The sequence below is a fragment of the Phalacrocorax aristotelis genome, chromosome 18 (genome assembly GCF_949628215.1).
Source record: "Phalacrocorax aristotelis chromosome 18, bGulAri2.1, whole genome shotgun sequence".
Classification (NCBI taxonomy): Eukaryota; Metazoa; Chordata; class Aves; order Suliformes; family Phalacrocoracidae; genus Phalacrocorax; species Phalacrocorax aristotelis.
Genome location: NC_134293.1, coordinates 9,452,441 through 9,472,361, shown reverse-complemented (window position 1 = coordinate 9,472,361; position 19,921 = coordinate 9,452,441). Strand labels below are relative to the sequence as shown.

Below are 19,921 nucleotides of genomic sequence, written 5' to 3'. Positions count from 1 at the left end.
GTAGCAGAGGGCAGGAGGCACACTTAGGAACAGAACAGCACACAACTGGGGTAATTTGAGAAGTTTGATGGGATGTGGTGCCAAACTGTCCCTACCTGGGGAAGGTGGGACTTGGGGGGTGCAATCTTGATTGCTCGTGGGTCCCGGAGGGGAGGGCAGAACTGATCCCGTTCCAGACACACTGCAGACAGGAAATTCTGTGTACAGTAAAGATATTCCTTATGATAGTTTCCTTAAATTCATTTTTCTCATCACACAAATAAGCTTTCTGAATAAGCTTTGGAGCTATACCCTGTCTCTCTGCTGGCAGCCATCACCAGCTGTGTTTTCAGTAACTCTTTCCAAATGCTTTATAGATAAATAGACGCAGGTACTGGAGGGAAGAAAACCAACACTCAGAGCAGAAAGTCCAACACTTCAATTCCTTATAAAACCTATGAAAAGCCTCCTCCCCTCATAGATTGGCTTTTTAGGGCTGATGCTCTGAGAACACCCTAACCTGTTTTTTATTTATAGTTTCCTTTGGAAGAGGGACAGGTAGAACAGAACAAGGTAGGAATATAAAGCAGCTAGGAGACAAACACACGACAGTAATTCTGCACCCTATTTCAGCAAGCTGCAACTATTTAATCTATATAAATCTTCTCCCATCTCTTCTGTCCCAGGTCAGCAAAATCCGAGGGAACAATGAGGACCCAGGATTCAAGAGTTCAAATCATTACACTTAGCTGTGCAAGAGAAGACGTTGGTCTTACACGAAAGCAGTTTCCCATACAGTATTTGGTATCAGCTGTGCTGAAGACGCTAGCAAGACTTGACAGATGCCCAGAATACCTTAAGATCAGCTCAGCCAATATTTCATTATTGAGAGGAATAAGCAATAGAATATTCTTTTCCTACAGTATACCTCACATAATCCATATTTAAAAAATGCAAGATAGTAAAACTTGTAAGACTGCTGTGAATAGCAATGGGAAGGAGCAGCAGGTGCCTTCTTGCCGGAGAGGAGTCAAAGAAATTGTGCCTTTCAATTCCCATAGAAACTCTCATATTTCTTCTCCAGGGAGCACGGATTTCGTTATATCTTGATCTAGATGTAGCTAGAGCTGGAGAGTCAAGTAGCCACGAAAACACAAAGGAAGTTTCTCACAGCAGAACTGCTGCAAGAACCCGACAATTTCTACATCCCAAGAGCTGCAGCTCTTGAATGTTACCCTTGGTGGGGTAACTCTATCTCCAGCAGCCATATGTGCAGGTACGTATAGGTGGCCGTACATATAACCAGACTTGATGTCAGTCCATCTCTTCTCCTGGTGGGCAAAGCCATCACCAGCACACTGCAGCACAAGTAAGCCTTTTGCAGAGGAGGCTGCTGAGAGGGGAAGCAGGTCTAAAGGGGGCCGTGGGAATTATCTTTCTTCAAACCATCTGCTTTCAGGCATACAGGAGAGGGAAAGTGAGGCAAAATCAGTCCATGAAGAATTTCACTCTGCAGTCTAAAGCCTGCCTCTCATCTGGGGCTTCGCAGCCACCTAACTCCAGCACAGCATCCTTCCTCCCCTGGCACCCACTGCTCCCCGGCCCCCCAGCACAGCAGCTCTCCTCTGGGGAGGAGGGAGCCCTGAGAGCTGGGGAGAAGGAGGTACAGATTGTCATGTCTCAACTTCAGAGGCAAAGCAGGAGCCGGTTACAGCTCGAGGCGGTGCTGCGGGGCCCTATACCAGCATTACACAGAGGGATGTAATAGTAGCACTTAGTACTTTGAGTGTTGACACCGCTGGCAGTTCGAAAGCAACACTGTTGTATATTACCCACCCTAATCTCTTCCTCGGTGATAAGAGAGCACACAGTGGACTATATTTTCCCTGAGCAGTCTACCAAAAGGGCAAGCATGCGGGAATCCAAATGTCAAGAGCGTATGCTCATCTGTAGGGCTCCAGGGCTGGCAAAATACACCCGAGCCATCTAAGAGCCCCCATCCATGAACAGCCAGTGTTAATTCCAGCACCGATTCCTGTACCAGCCACACCAACTGTCAGGAACTGCATCTGTGGGAAGGGAAGGGACGGAACGTATGTGCCGCAGACTTCACAAAGTCGCTTGGGAGGATCTAATATGCCTTCTTTCTAAACTAGAGTTCTGCTCAAAAATAATAGGAAGGAACAGTGGGATATAAACATTCCAGTAATTCATGGTGACTTCAGAGATAACACTCAGTACCTCTTAGATACAAAACGATGGCTTGGGGCTTTTAGTTTGTTTGTTTCTGTTTTTCAAACTGTGGATTTATCTTGCACCGTGGAAGCCAAGGAACAGAAGCTGCATGTTTTATTACACAACTTCTGCTAGAGCACGTAAGTCTGAAGGCTTTTTTTTTTTTTCTTGGAGTGAATCATCATGTGTAGGGGGGTAGGGTTGGTTTATACTTATGTTTTTTCAAATTAGCCCAGCTAACCATTTGTTCCGTACTGCACATAATTTGTTGCTTCTCTTTTAGAACTCCTTGAAAGACAAGCTTTGGAAATAAATATATATCTGGTAAGTCTGAAAGACAGGACATTGCAGGCTAACTGGAATCCCACAGTGGACTATTTTCTTCCTCTTTCAGAGATAAATCAAAAGGAGACGAAAATAAAAAAAAAAACACTAGTAGAAATACCTATCCACATTAACTTGCAGTGGGAGCAAACTGCTTTATCATGTTAGCTATATCAACATTTACGCAGAATTATTTACCAAGAACTGGAGGATTCAAAAGCACATTCCTGGTTTATCTTGCTAATTCTTCGCTTTTCCATTTCCAAACTTTCTACCATCTGCAGCTCTGATGTCTCCCAGCAAACCCACATTACCACAGCCTGGTCTGGTTGATTATCGGGTACACTTGGTCTCCCAGCCTAGTGGAGCCAAACTACTTAGCAGAATATTTTGCTCATCTGTAAAACAGCATCCCTTTTACACAGAATACGCTTTATTCAAGATGTTTACATGGGAAATAGCAGTATTTCACAGGACTGGAGAACAGTCTGCAAATTTCCGCCTCCAAGCTCTTTCTTGCTTTAAGAAACTGGCGTCTGCCCATGCGGGAGAGGGGTCCTGGTCCCTCAGAAGTCTGTGCTGAGGGGCAGGAAGGCTAGCACCAAAAGCAAGGTTTCGAGAACTGTAATTATGACTAAGAGATGTAGGTATCCAAGCAGCCAGAAACAAACTCTCAGCACGTGGCCTGATCGTTCCTGATACCAAGCTGCCTCACGTGAAACTGTTCAGAAAGAGAGAAATGGTGCAATCGGGACTATAGACTCTTTCCAGTGATGTCCTGGAATATGAAGCAGCTCGAGGCGATCAGCCACAACACAGGCAAGCAGGCACTATGCTCATCAAACTGCTATCCGGAGAAAAAACTGGCTACGTATTAAATCAGAGTTTATATTGATACAGGGGAGACAGACACATATTTAGCATCTTGTGTGGATGGAAATGCATCTTGGTGAAGAGACTCCGTGAAGTCTGTGTGCTCAGGGCGTTTCTCTGTGATACGACCCTATACTGCACAGCAGCTCACTTATTTTTTGCTGATTTATTTTGGAGCATGAACCAACAGCCAGAAAGTGTTCTCTCCAAATGCTTGCCAAAAGACAAGACAACACAAGAAGTGGTTTTGCAGGTGAAAGTACCAGCATTTGTGTAACTGCAGGTGCAGAACTGATTAAAAGGCACACATAAAGGAAGGTAATTTCTAAGCAGGTGTTTGTACTTACAAAATACAAATTAAGATATATGCATACTTTATTGACGTTTCTATAAATGGAGCTAATCTAGAGATATGTCTAAATATGTACCAACTTCAACTAATTTTAGATTAATGAACAAGTTTGTTAATAATTTTTTTAATGCAACTTTTATTTTAGAAATTGCTAAACGGTATTATAGAGCAGAAATGTGCAAGTACTAGAGCCAAAGTGCCGGAGGGCTCATTTCTTATTTTTCTATAAATTCTGCACTAATACAAATAGCCAAGTCACATTACTTGACAGAATAAAAAAGTGACCTTTTCAATATTATCCCAGTCTTGTTCCTTCTGATTATTTTCTTTAGTTAAATTTATCATTAGCTATTTTTATCCATGAAACCAGGTATATTTATGGAATTAGTCTCTGTCATGAATTTATTTGGGTTCCTTATTTTGATTTGTTTTAAATGTAATTTAAGACCTCATGAACAGCAACCAAACATTTACGTATCTATTTCTCCTATCGCTATTTTGCTATGCATGGAATCCATGCATCGTTGTTTTCTGTAACTGTCACCCCCTCCATATTCTGTAACGATCCTTACATTTTGGTGTGATTTTCTTTGTTTCCTGTGAAAGCCTATTATTTAGTAGCTACCACCAGATAGAGATTCATTCTTCATTTACATGATGGTCATTATTCCATATTAATAGCCCAAAGATATTTGGTAATAAATAAGGATATTTTAATAAGTTGTTACAAACTTTAATGCAGTGCTCTGTAGCAACTGCATGTCCGCATGTCATACACACCCAACTCCCTGTTTTACCTGCCAATTTTCAGTCACTATCTTTTGAACCCAAACAGCATGAAACAGCATTTAGATAGTATCTTAGATGAAATGTTTCATTGTGTTCCAATCCTTTTTTCCAGATAAAAATCCATCTCTTTCAGGTAGATTCTCACTCCATGTCCTTTTCTTGCCAGGTGGGTATTTCTTTATTGAATAATTTGACAGATAAGAATTAACATGGCCTTTTCTGTATGCTTGTTTGCACAATAAATTACAAATAATCTAGATATTCACTCAAATGATAGCATTTTGATTGTTTTCCTTTAAGTGTCCAAATTTTAGCCAGGATATTAACACACTGCCAAAAACCTTTACAAATTGGGTGCTTTCATAGTCCACCAGCTCTGTAGCTGCTTTCTGCCTTTGTTAAGCTGTCTCTTTCCATTTACACTCCAAATCTGAACCCTGCAGATGTGTACTCTATTTAATTACACAGTGATAGCATGCACGAGGCACTAGACACTGTCAAAATTTGAAGAAAGCCAATCCTTGAAGACAGTTTGCTATTTCTACTGAATGGCTATTGTTTCTTGCCTAGTTCAGTATTTTTGCTGTCGCCACATAAAGGAGTTTTCTGTGCAGTATTTCAATGGGCTCAGCCTGTGCCAACTTGCTCCTTCTAGCCCTGTGTTTTCATGTTGGCTTGGATGTGACTCCTTATCTGCTTACAGTAGCCTTACTACTGCTTTTATCTGGGCCGGCAAAGAGTTTTTCATATTTCATTCAGCTCCTAGCCTTCCCCCCTGACAAACACAAATACAGTCTTAAAAGAAAGAAAAAATGCTGAGAGAAGAGCCAGCGTTTTGCTCCTCAAATGAATCCTAGAAGACAAAGATCAGGAAAAATGCCTAGTTAGTCACTGCATGAAGGAAAAAAAAGCTGCATCAGCTCTCCTTTGACCCTTTTTCTCATTAGTACTTTAGGAATTCACCTTGTTCAATGTGGCATGTCTTCCCAATTAGAGATCAGGCCTCCAAAACGGGTACCAAGGTGGTAGGGATGCTATGGGAAGTCGGGACTATTCCTATGACCTTGCTCAGCTGCTGCAGCCACTGGATTGAGCACATCCATACAGCAGCTGTGAAATCTTCCATAATCTCCCAGAGTAGATAACAAGAGCTGGGTATGAGACCTCTGGCTTTATAGATAAAGTCTTCCGTTAGAGCTGAGGATCACAGTAAAATCAGGATGGGGGATTTTTCTCAATATTTAGGAGATTGTGTCCAAGGTTGTAGTTTGGGTTCAGAGTTAGTACTAAGGCAAATCCTGGGGGAATTAACACAGGTCAGGCTATTTTGACCTTGGCTCTCTTGTGACTTCCAAAACATCGGGGTTTGGATTCCAAACATATTCCAGCTTTATAAACATTATTTTCCCTTTCTTTGGCTAAAAATATGCCACTTCCATTCTGAGCTTTTGCACACTGATGACCATATGTATTAACCCACGAACTACTTCAGCTAATAAGCCCCGGATCCTTCAACTCAAAATAAACTCTGAAAACATAGATTACATCAGTCCATTCCACTACTTGCAACTATGGGACTAGGCCTATTGCAGAGGGAGCGATGAGAACCTGAGCATGAATGCCTGTTCATAACATGAGAAGTGTTTATAAGCAGGTAATTGGTTCCTTCATAAAATGCTTCCCTCGTTGCGCTCTGATCACAGCTGCTTTTGCAGAATGTTATGAAGATAAATGGGGGGGGGGAAAAGAAAAAAAAAAAAGAAAACCAAAACACCCTCTTCTCTTTAGATGGGAGATGTTCTCTCTCTGAAAGGACGCTTCCTCACCAATTATACACCAAAACAATTTACTGAGTTAAAGGCTTCTACATTTGGCCATATGCGTTTTTCTTTAGAAATGCAGCAACAATCAATCCAACATGAAAGCCAGACAGACATGTGACTGCCACTGCCCGCTTTAGGTGGAAATTCTCTTTTATTAGAAACTGCAGAGCATGTGTGCGGGCAGGAGGGAGCAGGGCGGAGAGGTTTAGTTCCTGGTTGTCATTCTTTAGGCGTGACCGCAGTGCTGCAATCTCTGGAACGCAGCTGGACAGAAAGGATGAGCAATGTCCCTGCCTCCCTTGGGGAAATCAGTCTGATGATGCCAGGAGCTGTGATTTGTCTCTCCAGGAATGTTGCCACCTGCAGCAATTAAACCTCCTCTATAACATGATTTAAACAAGAGGATATTTTTCCCCAGAAACTGCCAGATCACTGTTTCCTCCAAGTGCCTCTGACAGGCAAGAAAACTAATGCGATGAGGAGTCCTCAAAACGGGGTACTGTACCTGTCCTGAAAGCAGGTGAGGGATGCTGTGCATAGCTTGACAAAATTAAATGAGCCTTACAAGTCCATGATCAGTTCCCCAGACATATCTGTCACCTAGCATTAAAGGAGCTGAAACTATGCCTAATCCCTATGCTGTCATCCACCTTCGCTGCCTTCGTTGGACAGGAAACAAAGTGCACGTGTAAAACTGCTGCTGGACGCATTCTGTCATTCCACGTACCAGAAGCAGACTTCCCAACAAACTCCAATGGCTTCTCTCACATATCAGAAGACAAGAGAACCACTATATAGCCATCGAGGTATCAAGTAATTTTTAAGCCTTTTGAAGTTTGTTTAGGATATCCCTGAAAACAAAACCCTTATGTCAAGAGAAACTCTTGCTTAGATATACTTTACCTGTTATTTTTTTATGAATGTGGACAATCAAAGTATAACAGCTTTCACAGTTAAGAAAACACAGTTACACAGACCACACTTCACCCACAAAAGGTCAGATAATGCAACATGCTCTGTGTCAAACACACACCAGAGGGATATGTAACCCTTGAGCACACTGTCATGGAGAGTGGGGAGTTTTTTAGGAACGTATTGTCCATCTTTTCAGGACATCCTGCAAAGTCCCTTTGCAAAGGTCTTACCTGTTCAGTGATGAAGGAGCTTGAAAAAGTGACAGCTGACCAAAAGAAGATCCCGCAGCTGAGAATGATCTTTCTGTTGAAACGGTCACCAAGGTAACCAAAGATAGGTGCTGCAACCATGAAACTACAGATGAAAACTGCAAAGGAAGGAAAAAGGAAAGAAACATTTAATAAACATCAGGCCAAGAACATGAAAACTCATTTTCTGCAAGCCGAATCCTCTAGGGAGCAGCTCCATTTAATTAGACATTCTGCAGCCCTGACCTACAAAGTTGCGCAGTCTGATAGGCTTTCAGAAGTCAGTGTTTCCTTAATCAAACAGATTTTTCATTCCCAGAGAAACTTCAGACCAGTGAATTCATATTACATTTGAAAGCACCAGCCCCTCAGAGTCCGCTGGGAGCTCAGCATCTGGGAATGGGCAAAACCAGAGCAGAATAAATTAGGAGCTTCTGCCTAAATGTCACTGAGAAGGTGAAGTAGAGGTTGGAAGGAGTTTCAAGCAAACAGAAAGCATGCCAAGGGTTCCTTGGTGGGTCTTGCAGCAGGGACCAATGAGAAATAGGCCACAGAAACTGAAGTTCTTTCCTCCTTCCTAGCAGTAGTTTAAGGCAACCATGAAACAGTGAGGAAAAACAGTTAATGCTACTGTATCCTCCTGGCCTCAGCCCTGTAGTTAAGACAGAAAGCTCCCATCTCCTCATTAGATCCTTCCACCAGCACTGAACTTGTATTTAAACCCATCACTGAGCAACAATTTCACTAAAGGAAAGAGTTTTAACCTACAAAGCCCTAACAGGCAAGGAACGTCCTCATCTGAACAACTGCAAGTTCACCTTTCCCCTTTGCTTGTCCCCCCAAAAAACCCAGGGCATTAACCCAAGACCTGTCATGTAGGAATGAGGCTCTTTATAGAATAACCTCTGCAGAATCCCCTCAACTTCAGAGTTCACTCCTCTAGGGCAGAAATTGCCAGGTTTTAAGCTGATTTATACCTGTCTTTTCTCTGTCCACATTAGAGATTTGGATGAGACCAACCACATCGATTTTACTGCCACGTAGTATGAGCTTTTTGACTTTCACTGACTGTCTTGGGTTCAGCAAGCCCAGGAGGATTTGGGCGGGTCACTAGAGTACCTGGAGATCCCGATTTAGTCACAGAGTTATGACTCTCTCTAATTATTGGGCAGCTCCTGGAAGGCAGGGTAGGCTTTTGGTATTGTCTAACCCCAGCCATCTACTTCTAATTGTAAAAAAGGGTGTGGAGGGGACAGAACAGGGGAAAAAAAGGCAAGAGCAAAGGACACACACCCCTTTGGCTGGAATGCACACATAATATTAAAGTGGGTAAGACCAAAATTATGAATTTTTCATGGATGATGATATATGATAGCTCAAAAATGTGCAGAATGATGAACTATGAAATGATCTGTCTCTTTTTTTTAGTACATTAAGATGTCAAAGCTGCTTTATAAATAATACATATCCATTTGCATCTATATTTTGTGAGCCATATGATTGTGCGTATATCAATTTTGCACTGTGATATTTGATCAGAATTACAGATTTACTCTTTTTACATTTAGAGTAAAATAAATGGAGATAAGACAGAATTGTTAAGACATGAAAAGAAGAACATCAACATTATATCACACATGTTTCAATAGCAGTGCTATGGAAAATGTTGCTGTTAAGCCAGCACATAAACCCTATTGATAGAACACTCAGTCCCCGCATCTATCCCAAAATCCTTGTGCAAACAAGACCTGTTGAATACAACTACAAGAACTTACGCAGTGTTTTCACCTCCTGTGTTTTACAGAGAAACTACACAGCTAGTCTGAAACCCAGCTTAGCACTCTATCCCCAGGGAACCAGTCCCTGGGTGGGTCTGCGGGGATGATACCTTTCAGGATGACCAGGCAGCGCTGCTGCCCCTTCCCTGCAGGGCGCACTCCTGGGGCAGAGCCCAGCTTTGCCAGACAGGGCTGTTGCGTGTCTCCAGCGCGGGTCTCTGCTCCCGCAGGCTCCCGCCACCCGCTCAGTTGGTGCGTGCAACGCTTGGTGTAGCCCAAGAGCAGCACCATTCTGCTCACCCTGGTTCCCTGCTTAGTCGCAGGACAGGCACTGCCTTGCTAAATGCTCTCTCCCCCATGCAGGGGCACTTTGTCATGCTCACCCACCCCTGCAGCACAGTCCAGCCCCCTGAGATGCACACCCCCGAAACCCTTCATTTCCAGTGAATTCGGCTCCAGTAGACCAGAAGTGGCTTACAAATCTCTGCTCTGCAAGGGTACATCTGCGCTGGCCCCAGTCCAACAAGGCACTTAAGCACATGCTTATATTAAGCACTTTAGAGTCATCAATTCCATGATTAAGTGCTTTCCTGAATTAACACCAAAGCGCGCGGCACCTTGCAAAGCTGGTGCAGCAGCCTGGCACAAAGGATATGTGACTGTTTATTGGAAATGAGAGACAGAAAATGACTCTGACTCGGACAGAGCTGTGTGCCCATTGCAATTTGACCTCAACCTTGGAAGGACACTGAAATTCATTCATCTCAGAATCAGATATTCTGCCATTTTTATGATGTAAAAAGACATGAAGCTAAAAAAGCTTCCCAGGGAAAATTAGAACCATCCAAGTCAGCATCCCACCACTTCAAATATCGAATAACCTGATTAATTCAACTTGGAGACACAGAGGTGTGATCCAAAATTCACACTAATCAGTGGGATTATCAGCTTCAATGACCTCTGGATCATAAACGCGAAGACTAATTATGGAATTTGGGCAAAAGCAGGCAAAAAGCACAAACCTCCTCTTTCCATTTTAAAACAAACTGAAAAAAAGATCGTCCAATGCCTTTCCAATAATATACATCCTGCTGTTACTCAAATCCCTTCAGAGAATTTATTTCTGGAAGATTCGGAAGTGAGCTGTGAGCTTTGTCACTGGTAAGCAGCTGACTTGACAGCTCCACAAGGTGCGAAACGGAAGGACAACAGAACCTAATAAATAATAGGTAATGGAACACAGCTGTCATAATAATAAATGCAATTTATATCAGAGTATTTATGACCCAAATATGCATCACAGCATTGATTGACTCAAATAAATGCAGAATATGATGGCTGTGTGGTCTGTCAAAAGGATCTGCCTGGTACAGGCATTTCCCATGAATCAATTTTTGCAATTACTCCTGCGAATGACAGATGAGACTCCTGAACAACAGACTGGGTTAGCAGAGTAGAGGTGAATGAATCTAGGGCACGACACCAGGTGGGATGGAAACCCGAGTTACTCTAGACCAGGAGTTGAGGTTCCGCAACAACTAAACACCATGAAGGAGATACCTTATCCAGAAGACAGAAAACTGCCAGCACGTTCAGTTGGAGAGAGAGGCAGCAGAAACACGATTAATTTGCAGAGAAAGATGGCTGCAGCATAACAGAGAGGGACGCATTCCAGTACAGGAGCCTGGCACTTGTGCCAGCCTCTTCCTATCTGGCTCCTCTCCCCTCTTCCGCAGCAACTTCTGCTCCCTGATCTCACCCACTCCCCAATTAATATCCAAGTGACACCATAGCAGCTGCAGCTTCGTCCCAGCCCACTGCCACAAATCTTTTGTATTAGGATAGCGCTGTGACACAGGCTGGCATTTCATTTGCCTCTTCCAAATCAACAGCTCCTCTTCCCATTCACACTTAAAGCCATCTCAGAATATTACCAACTCCTGAGAAGACGTACAGTGCGAGCCAGGGAGGAGTTAGAAATCCACTGGGATTTGGGATGAGCTACTGAAAGGTGGCGATTGCGTTCGGAGCAGGTGTGGGCAGTATAGCTATGTCAGGCGCTATTATATATGCTGTACAACCAATTTCTCTTGGTCAATGATCTCCAACAGTGCCAGCAGAAGTGGCTCAGTCCCAGCCCTGGGTGGAGTTGAGATACATTTCTGCAGGAGCAAATTATAATGTGAGCAAAGGATGAATAAACAGACACATAATGAATGCCATCACAGGAGGGAGGTTCTTTTAAGTACAGGTATTTTCAAAAGGAGATCCCATTTTTTTTTATACCTCCCTTTGTGGCTTAGCTGCTGAAATGCCGACTGCGGTGAGAATGCAGGAAGAGTATAATTGCCCAAACAGGATGGCTTGGTGTCTATTTCTGCCTCCGAATGCCTGTCCCACCCTGTACAGGTGCACAAGCACCTTCGCAGCCAACACTGCCCAGCTTTCTCCGCGCATGGCTGGAATTACAAAAATGTGCAGCATAAAAAAACCTCATAAAAATCTTACACTTGCCACCCAGATACTCACCAGAGAAGGAAAGCATCCTCCCCAGCCTCTATTGCCTACTTCATGTACTGTAGCTTCAGTCATCTTTTAGGGATTATGGCCAGGGAGCTGCTATTCAGCCCACGCTTCCCCTCTCAAAAGCTGTCTGTGTACCCAGTGGAAAAGTAAACCCCCAGACAGTGGAAGCAAAGGAGATGAGGGGAGAGGGAGAAACCACAGACTTTGTATTTAACAGTCACAAAAAGCTCCTGCCTACTGGAACTAGACTTCATTGCTTTTATTTTTCTCCTTTTTCCCTCCAAACAAAAATTTACCAGCTTGACTCTACAACTGTTCCCTGAAAAGGCTCTGACCCATCAGTTTCCACCCCCCGATTCCGAAGGCACTCCTGTCCCTGTCTCACTTGCTCTTTTCTTACGCGGACTGATCAACCCCTTGTATCTCGGAGAGGGGCTTCTCCTGCCGGCGGGTCGTCCACGCAGTGTAACCAAAAAGGAAGAGAGGCACCGACAGAGGCTGCGTTTCCTCAGTTACTGGAAACGTGAGAGGATCCCAGACCCCTCCAAGAGAAGATCCCTTCTTTCGGTTTTGACGTCAAGCACACAGGGTTTATTTTTTTCCTGTCAGAAATAATGCTAGAAAGGTTCAGGTAAAAATAGCTTGCTCTCTCTATACGGGGATGCTGGACAAGAAAAAAATAGTGGCTATCTTTGAGCTCTGAGTCAGCATGAAACCATATATACACGTCTAATTGAGTGCTGACAATGTGTTTGGCTCTGTAGAAGGCAAACCCAGACAGTCTCTGCCCCAAGGGACCAGCAATCCACACAGACACAGCAAAGAACTATGTGCTGTGAGGTTGTTAATATTTTCCCAACAACAAATTTCCAAACAATGAGAACACCTAAACACCCAGCTCGCTCTGGATGGGATAATTTATGGGTGTGTACAAGCACTATCCTGCTCCTTCTGCGTCAGAGACTGCCCTGCTGGGATTTGTTCAAGCCACTTCTACTCCAGGGACTTTTGGCTGTGAATGCACGTGTTTCTCACAGGACCAGCTGCCATCTCCCTGCCATGGTGAAAAGAGACTCTCCCAATAGCCCACCCAACCAGCCCCTCTGTTTCAAAGACATGCTTTTGCAATGCTTCTTTTTTAGTTTTCATTTTCATTATAGTTTTATGCTATAATACTACTCAGCACATACACACACAGCACATTTAATCACAGCGAAGCCTGGGACAATTTAGAAAGGAAGTTAAACAGCATTAATTTCTACTTAAGGGCTAAGGAAATTAAGACACAGGAAAGTGACCTGCCCAGGATGAACTACAGAAATCTTGAACCCACACAGAGCTTCCAGCTTCAGAAGTGTCCTGTTTACAGGACCATATCTATGCTAACAGTATTTTTGAAGGTCTACAATCACAATTAAAAGCAAATTTTTTTCTTACAGCACCATAGAAGCCAAGCAAGAACAAAGATCCTTTCATGCTACTTAACCATTGAACCTGATATTTCAGACACAATACGGTGATGTGACCAAGGTAAAAGTGATATTTGACTATGGGGCAATCCAAGGCCCTGGGAAATCCCAGCAATGAGATTTAAAACATTCATCCTTTGATGGAGATGAATTCTTACAATACAATTACTGGTACGAAATATCACCCTTCAAATCATCATCATTATCACAAACTCTACCATAGGTATGCTGTTACATCACTCTTCACATGGACTTTGTTTTCTAATTCAGCAGCCAACAGATGGATCACATTACTGCATTTTGCCAAGTGCAAAACACAGGATCACTGGGTTCCAGACTATCATGCAGACTAGAAGTTTCTGACAAGTGTAAGGAGCTTCGAAACATACCATCGGTTCCGTATGTCATGCAAAGCTGTCATATACTGACGGCATTGAACACTGGAGGATTTTAAAAAAAAAAAAAAGGCTTGAGAAGACACTGAACCAACTGGCCTTGAATACACAAACGTTTGGTTTGGATGTGGCCTGAAATGCTCTCCCAGAACAGACCACAGTACAAGGCAAAACAGAGAATTTCAGACTCCTCATCCTTGTGTCCTCAGCAAATTAACAAGGAGAAAAGCAGTGCCTTAAAATGTGTGGACCTAATTATTCACAGTGATTGCATTTCTCTAGTATCTCTCTGCTTGGCAGGACACTCTAGATTGCCTTTCCCTCAATGCAGATGCCACTCATCAGTATTCAAGCTTGATCTTGTCTTCTCTGTAGGGAGCACGTTGCACCATGAGGTGCCAGTTTTCTCCTTAGAGCAAACTGATATAAAATATAAACAACATGTTTAGGATGACTACATACACACACAGCTGACATACACATTTACATTGAGAAGGCGGCTGCTGTACGATACCACTCAATTTCATTTGCTGTGACAGGGTCAGAACCCAGTTACAAAAACACACTTAGGAAGACAGACAAGGCCTGAACACAGCTTTCCTGGCAAGTTCATGACCGATTCAACAATACACAAGATGCAGCCCCAGGAAGAATTCAGTACTGATAATTCCACCCCTTTTCCTCACTGCAGAAACCAGACTCTTCCAAGAGTTAGCCCTTATATTTCCAGCAAAGGATATCCTGAAGGCTTGCTTTGTTCACCTTAGCCAACCAAAATAATGGCTTCAGTGGGAACTGCTGGGAAATCCACTCCTTGGAAACAGAAAGTGAGATAAGAATAGCCAGAAAACCAGTCCAAAAACACACTAATGCCACCTGAGCTTGGAGAGGAACTGTGCTGGGCAAAGAGCAACCACTGTGGTCAAATACCAATAACTGCTGTCAAAACTGCCATAGATAGTACAGTATATCATTGATCCATGCAGTGGCGAGTATGTGATGTTATGGATGTGAGAAGAGGTTGCACTCACTCTGTGCATTGCTGCACAGGGATGAAGAAATACTCCTCTTCAGTCCCAAATGTGACAACAGCTACAAGAAAAAAACTCTAACAAAAATAAAGGCTAAAAAGGGAACCCTTTACAGGTGAGTACTGTTGCCCACAGACTGGCAAAGCCTAGAGGAGTCCAATGGCTGTGGCGGTTCCTTACATGCATAGGCTTACAGACAAAATCATTCAAATACAAATCAAACCATGAAACATTCAACTCAACAAACCCATCTGCAAGTACTGTTGCATCTCCGTAGCGCAAGTAAAACCATAGCTACAAGATGGGAACTACTGTCATTCTGGTCTTCTAAAAAGCCCGTTTTAAGGGCTGTTCAAGAGGATACAGGACACTTCGGTCACCACCAGTGAGAGGTGGCTATAACCACGGAGCTGTCAACGGCTGACGCTGGCAGTGCTGCTGGTGGGCTGAGAGGGGCACATGTCTGCAGCCAGCAGTGTCACTGCTCATAACCAGACGGCAGAGAGAGACCCAGTAATTATTACAACGACCTGCGGAGAACGCAAACTCTCCCACATAAACTCAAAGGAAAGACAAAGTCTCCAGCCTGCTTCCTATCGACCTAAGCCAGCATCTCTCTATGGTCCTCACTTCTATGGTCCACAGCGTACCTGCGCTCCGTATAGGGTAGGAAGCGAGCTCCTCTCACTTAGGCATCACAAATACTGCTGTAACGTTGCAAAGTTTGAAATCAGTCTTGGTTTCCTGATTCAGGCAATCAGTGTTGTAAGGGCAAGGAAAAAATGGCTTGGAATTAAAAGCCAAGATCTAAAATAGCACTCAAAATTTTCACTTTTAAAAATTAATTTCCAATATTATGTCAATTGAAGCTGCATTTAAAGATTCAGCCATTCATATCATGCTTATTGCCAAAGCAATTAAGTAGAAGACTATTCGCAGTTATTATTTCACAACCATTTTCCACATCCACTGAGGTGCAATTCTATCATGCTCTACTCTGTAATTTTTTAATCTAAGGGTGCAGTAGAAAAGCTAGTATTTTACCGTGCTGTTCAGCCTCTCTAGATGTCCAGCAAATTTACTTGGAGCGGGAGCTAACTTGCTACTAGATTAAATTTTGAACAGCTGTACACAGACAATATGATTTAAAAAGAAAAGAGGAAAAACCCAAACCCACCCTCTGCTTTACGCTTTGGGAATGACAGTGATTACATTACCATTGTTTTAAAGGGATTTGGTCAACCTGAACATCAATAAACCAGTTACTGTGTTCCTAGAGATGTGCTTCCTAATACAGTGCTGCAGGCAGCAATCCAAGTGAAGGGCTGCAGCGTACAGCTTACAGTCCACCGCTTCCCTCGCGCCTAAACCGGCGCTTGCCGACCCCGCAGCGAGCTGACTCTGGGCGAGCAGCAGCCAGCCAGCCCTGATGAACACCTTTTGCAATGATCTAGTGCACTTGGTAGGGGAATGCCTTCTGTGGGTACGCAGTGTGTTTGATTAGGGGATTAAAATTTACCCACGAGAAAATGTCAGGAGGAGCAGACACCACCTCTCCCCATCTATTAAAATAAAAAAACAAAAACAACTCCATATCTGGGTCAGTTACACAAGCTGGTTCATTACACGGTGGCCAAAGAGGGAGCAGGAAGCGGAGGCTGCAGCAGCGTTTGCCTTCCATAGCAGGGCCCTGTAACAGACGTACAAGCGATTGCCTAAGACAGCATTAGACTGCTGACGCTTAGGAGCATAACCCAGAAAACGAGCTTGTCTGTCAGTGTTTAAATTCTGCTTTTGCATTACTTACTGCGCAGAAATGAATGATTAAATAAGTCAAGGCCATGTTCCTTTATTGCCACTTCCACTTTGAGTTGTATTTCTGCAGAAGGCTTTTAGTGTGGTTTGATTTAGACTCCTGACCGAAGCCGATGGAAGGACTGCCACTTGATTCAGTGAGCATTAGAGCTGAGTTTTTTGTTTAGATATAACTGGATATGAATCCCCAATGACAGAAGAGATCAGAACCTCTTACCAGTAAACATATTTTAATACTTATAAGTTTACTGCACCCCTGTAACAGAAAAGGTTATAACTGGGAAAGTACAGAGAGCACCAAAAAGCATCACCAAAATGATGAAGCAGGTAATTTTACAGTAAAACATTAAACATACTGGAAAAGAAACAACTGATGTGGGATATAGAAGAGATCTAGCATCATGAGTAGCATGGAAAAGGGGAAAACTGAATCACCTCCTCTCTTAGAAGACTGACCTGGTGGCATAAAATAAGACTGACAGCGGCAAAATTCAAATCAAAGGAGATATTTCATGCACAAAACTTTAATTAAACACTGGGATTTTATTGCAGGAGGCTATGGGAGCTCAGAGTTCATGTTATTTCAAAAAAGGATTGGACAAAGTCCTGGAATTTAAGGACTGTTAAAGATAACTTCTCTGGTTCAGAAAGTCCTCAACTATCCAGTTGACAGGTTATACCAGGGAACTATCACCATAATCTTGTCCTGTTCTTTTATCTTTTCCTTATATATGTGCTACTGATCACAACCAAAGACTGAATAATATACTAAAAGGACCTCTGCTCTGGCCTAGTACAACTATACCCATGTTATTCTGAAAAAAAAAAAAAAAGATAATTAGGAAGACAAAATTGCAGCTGCATCCTTTCCACCAGCTTGGTTAGGTAATGGCTTATTAACATAACATTGAGTTGCACCTAAAATGATTTTTAAAAGCTGGAATGTGGTTCACAGTTACTTTTCTAAAACCAGAAGGAACTTTGTCCCTGCACGTGCACAGTCACAGGGTAAAGTAATGAAGTACCCAGCCAGTTAACAGAAGCTTTGTCCCCTTGCAAATTCTTCTCTGTTTGACTTGACTGGCTCTGACTGAGAACTCTGCAGGTTAACACAGTGGAGCAGAAGAGGACATCAGCCCTTCCTGGCTGCAGCCTTGGTGCTCATATAATGCGTGACAGCGGGTGGTTTGCCATTGTCCAATCAGTTGCAGGGAAAATTCATTAACCTAGCTCGCCAATTAGGATGGATTTGTATTAATTTTGGTCAATCCTGAACTAGACATGAGATCCCAGAGGTACAGAGATTGGTCAATAACTTTGCAGCACTGCAACAGCATGAGTGACACTGCTACAAGATTGGTTTTGACTCAACACAACTAAAAATACACCTAAAACAATCTGCTGTTAGAGAAACAGCCCATAACCACTCCTAGCGCTTATGAAAGTCTGCATTTGGAAGAATAGCAGTTTTGTCTTTCCCTTTCTCTGCAGTTTTCCAGGACATTCTGCACACACACCATCCGAGAGCTTCACTCGCAGATAAAGCTCCAGGAGGGAAGAGGGCTGCTCTCATTTGCCAGTAGGATGAAGCACCTACACCCAGGGCTCAGGGCTACAGAAAGGTGTCTTGAGAAAAGCATTCAAATAACCACAAAATCAAAGGATCTTTACTTTATTCTCTTCCCTTACTGTACTTCATGTTCAAAAAACATGTAGACGTGGCACTTCAGGACATGGCTTAGGAGGCCTGGTAGTGTTGGGTTGACAGTTGGACTTGATGATCGCAGAGGTCTTTTCCAACATTAATGATTCTATGATTCTACTTGAGACCTTTCTTTTTCCATTGCCATTATGACACCAAGCACGCGCTACAACCACATTCACAGGTGAGACCTTTGGAAAGAACTGGTCAGACCTTCCTTTGTGCCAATACCAGAGCGTGTGTGGCCGTCTGGAGAGCAAAATCAGGGGACTGCTGAGGACTGAAAACTAACCTTGTGTCTCTTCTGGCAGGTTCCCTGATCCATGGCACAGCAGTGCAAGTGCCAAGCAGTATAAACCTGTGGCCAGAGCAAGCCGGTTTCCTTAGGGTAGGAACAGTTATGTGCACCTTTGCCCATAAAGCCTTTTCAACCACAGCGTGCACTTAAACCCACCAAGAAATGACAGCCTAAAGCTGATAATGCAGAATAATCTAAATCCCTTGATCCTTAAAATCTGCATTGAGTACCATGAATTAGATTTAACTAGCAATAAAATACGTTAAATCTGTTATTCTCTTAATAGAATGATACATCATTTGTATCTGGTATGAAGAGAAATAATGTTCCTTATTTCCAATTTGAGACAGAGGAGGAAGACTGTTTTCATCCTAAAGTGAGGCTTACCATCCTTCTCTACAACTGCACCACTAATCCTGCATCCCACCTCAACTAACATTTTAATTTCAAATAATTAACTACTGTGCAATAGGAGTTATTCTGTCTCAAAGAGAAATCAATCTCAAAACCTACTTCCTGCAGCAACAGAGAACAGGAGAGAGAGGAGACACTTTGGAAGTACAGTGTATTACTAATAAATTCTTTGCTACATGTAATTTACCAACAGCAGCAGCTTCCTAAGAAAAACAATGCAATAGGAAGTGCTTCCACTGCTCTTTAGAGTGGAATCAAGAGCTTCTCATGCCACAGTACTCACGGAAGCTTGCTAAAAGAAATGTTCCTCTGACATATTTTTATCCCAGAGCTTTTGTCGGACTTCAAGTTTGTTCAGGTTTGTTTTTAAAAGGAAATTCACAAACAAATGACTAATCTGCAATCGGAATGCCTTGCTAACCTCTACACGAGTTTCTAATAGCTGCTTGTTGCATTTACAAAGCTGGAGAAACCCTGCAGTGACCAAACATATACCTCATAAATATGCCATACAAACAGCTAGGGTACGGGGCAGCTAACTCAGTTACAGCTCCATTGCAGGCTGGGGGATTCGGGGAAGGCTGGTGCACAGATGCTGGCTTTGCTAGTAGTCTTGGCCAGAAACAGACTCTCGGCGATCGCCTTCCACCAGGGCTGCAAGCTCGGGGAGGGGTTTGTAGCTCCCAGTTCTGAGGGCTGTGCCGGTGGGAACTGAGGGGACACTGAGAGTGGCAAGGAAAAGCCACATCAAAGCCTTGCAAATCCACATAGGTCTGCTTTGGGAACGGGGAGGGGGACGCGGGACACAGTTCTTTGCTGGCATTCTCCCCAGGCAGCCAGTGGGACTGATTGATTTCTTTTTAATTATTATTTCAGTTCTTTAGGGGGCTGTTGTACCATCTATAGTGGGCTTGGCAAAACACATGCTCCCTCTTTTGAAGGGAAAATGGCCATT

The 19,921-nt window shown here is 43.2% G+C and overlaps 1 protein-coding gene across 3 annotated transcripts in view; it reads right to left on the bottom strand.

Annotated features, from left to right (window-relative positions):
• LOC142066112 (sphingosine-1-phosphate transporter SPNS2-like) overlaps positions 1–19,921 on the bottom strand; it is a 140,337-nt gene that overhangs the window by 68,541 nt on the left and 51,875 nt on the right. For all 3 annotated transcript variants that reach the window (XR_012663608.1, XR_012663609.1, XM_075113141.1), the window contains exon 3: positions 7,521–7,657. Coding sequence is in view for 1 of the 3 variants with exons in the window: in XM_075113141.1 (XP_074969242.1) it covers positions 7,521–7,657 (137 nt within the window). In the remaining 2 variants the exon portion in view is untranslated. The remainder of the gene's footprint in view (positions 1–7,520; positions 7,658–19,921) is intronic.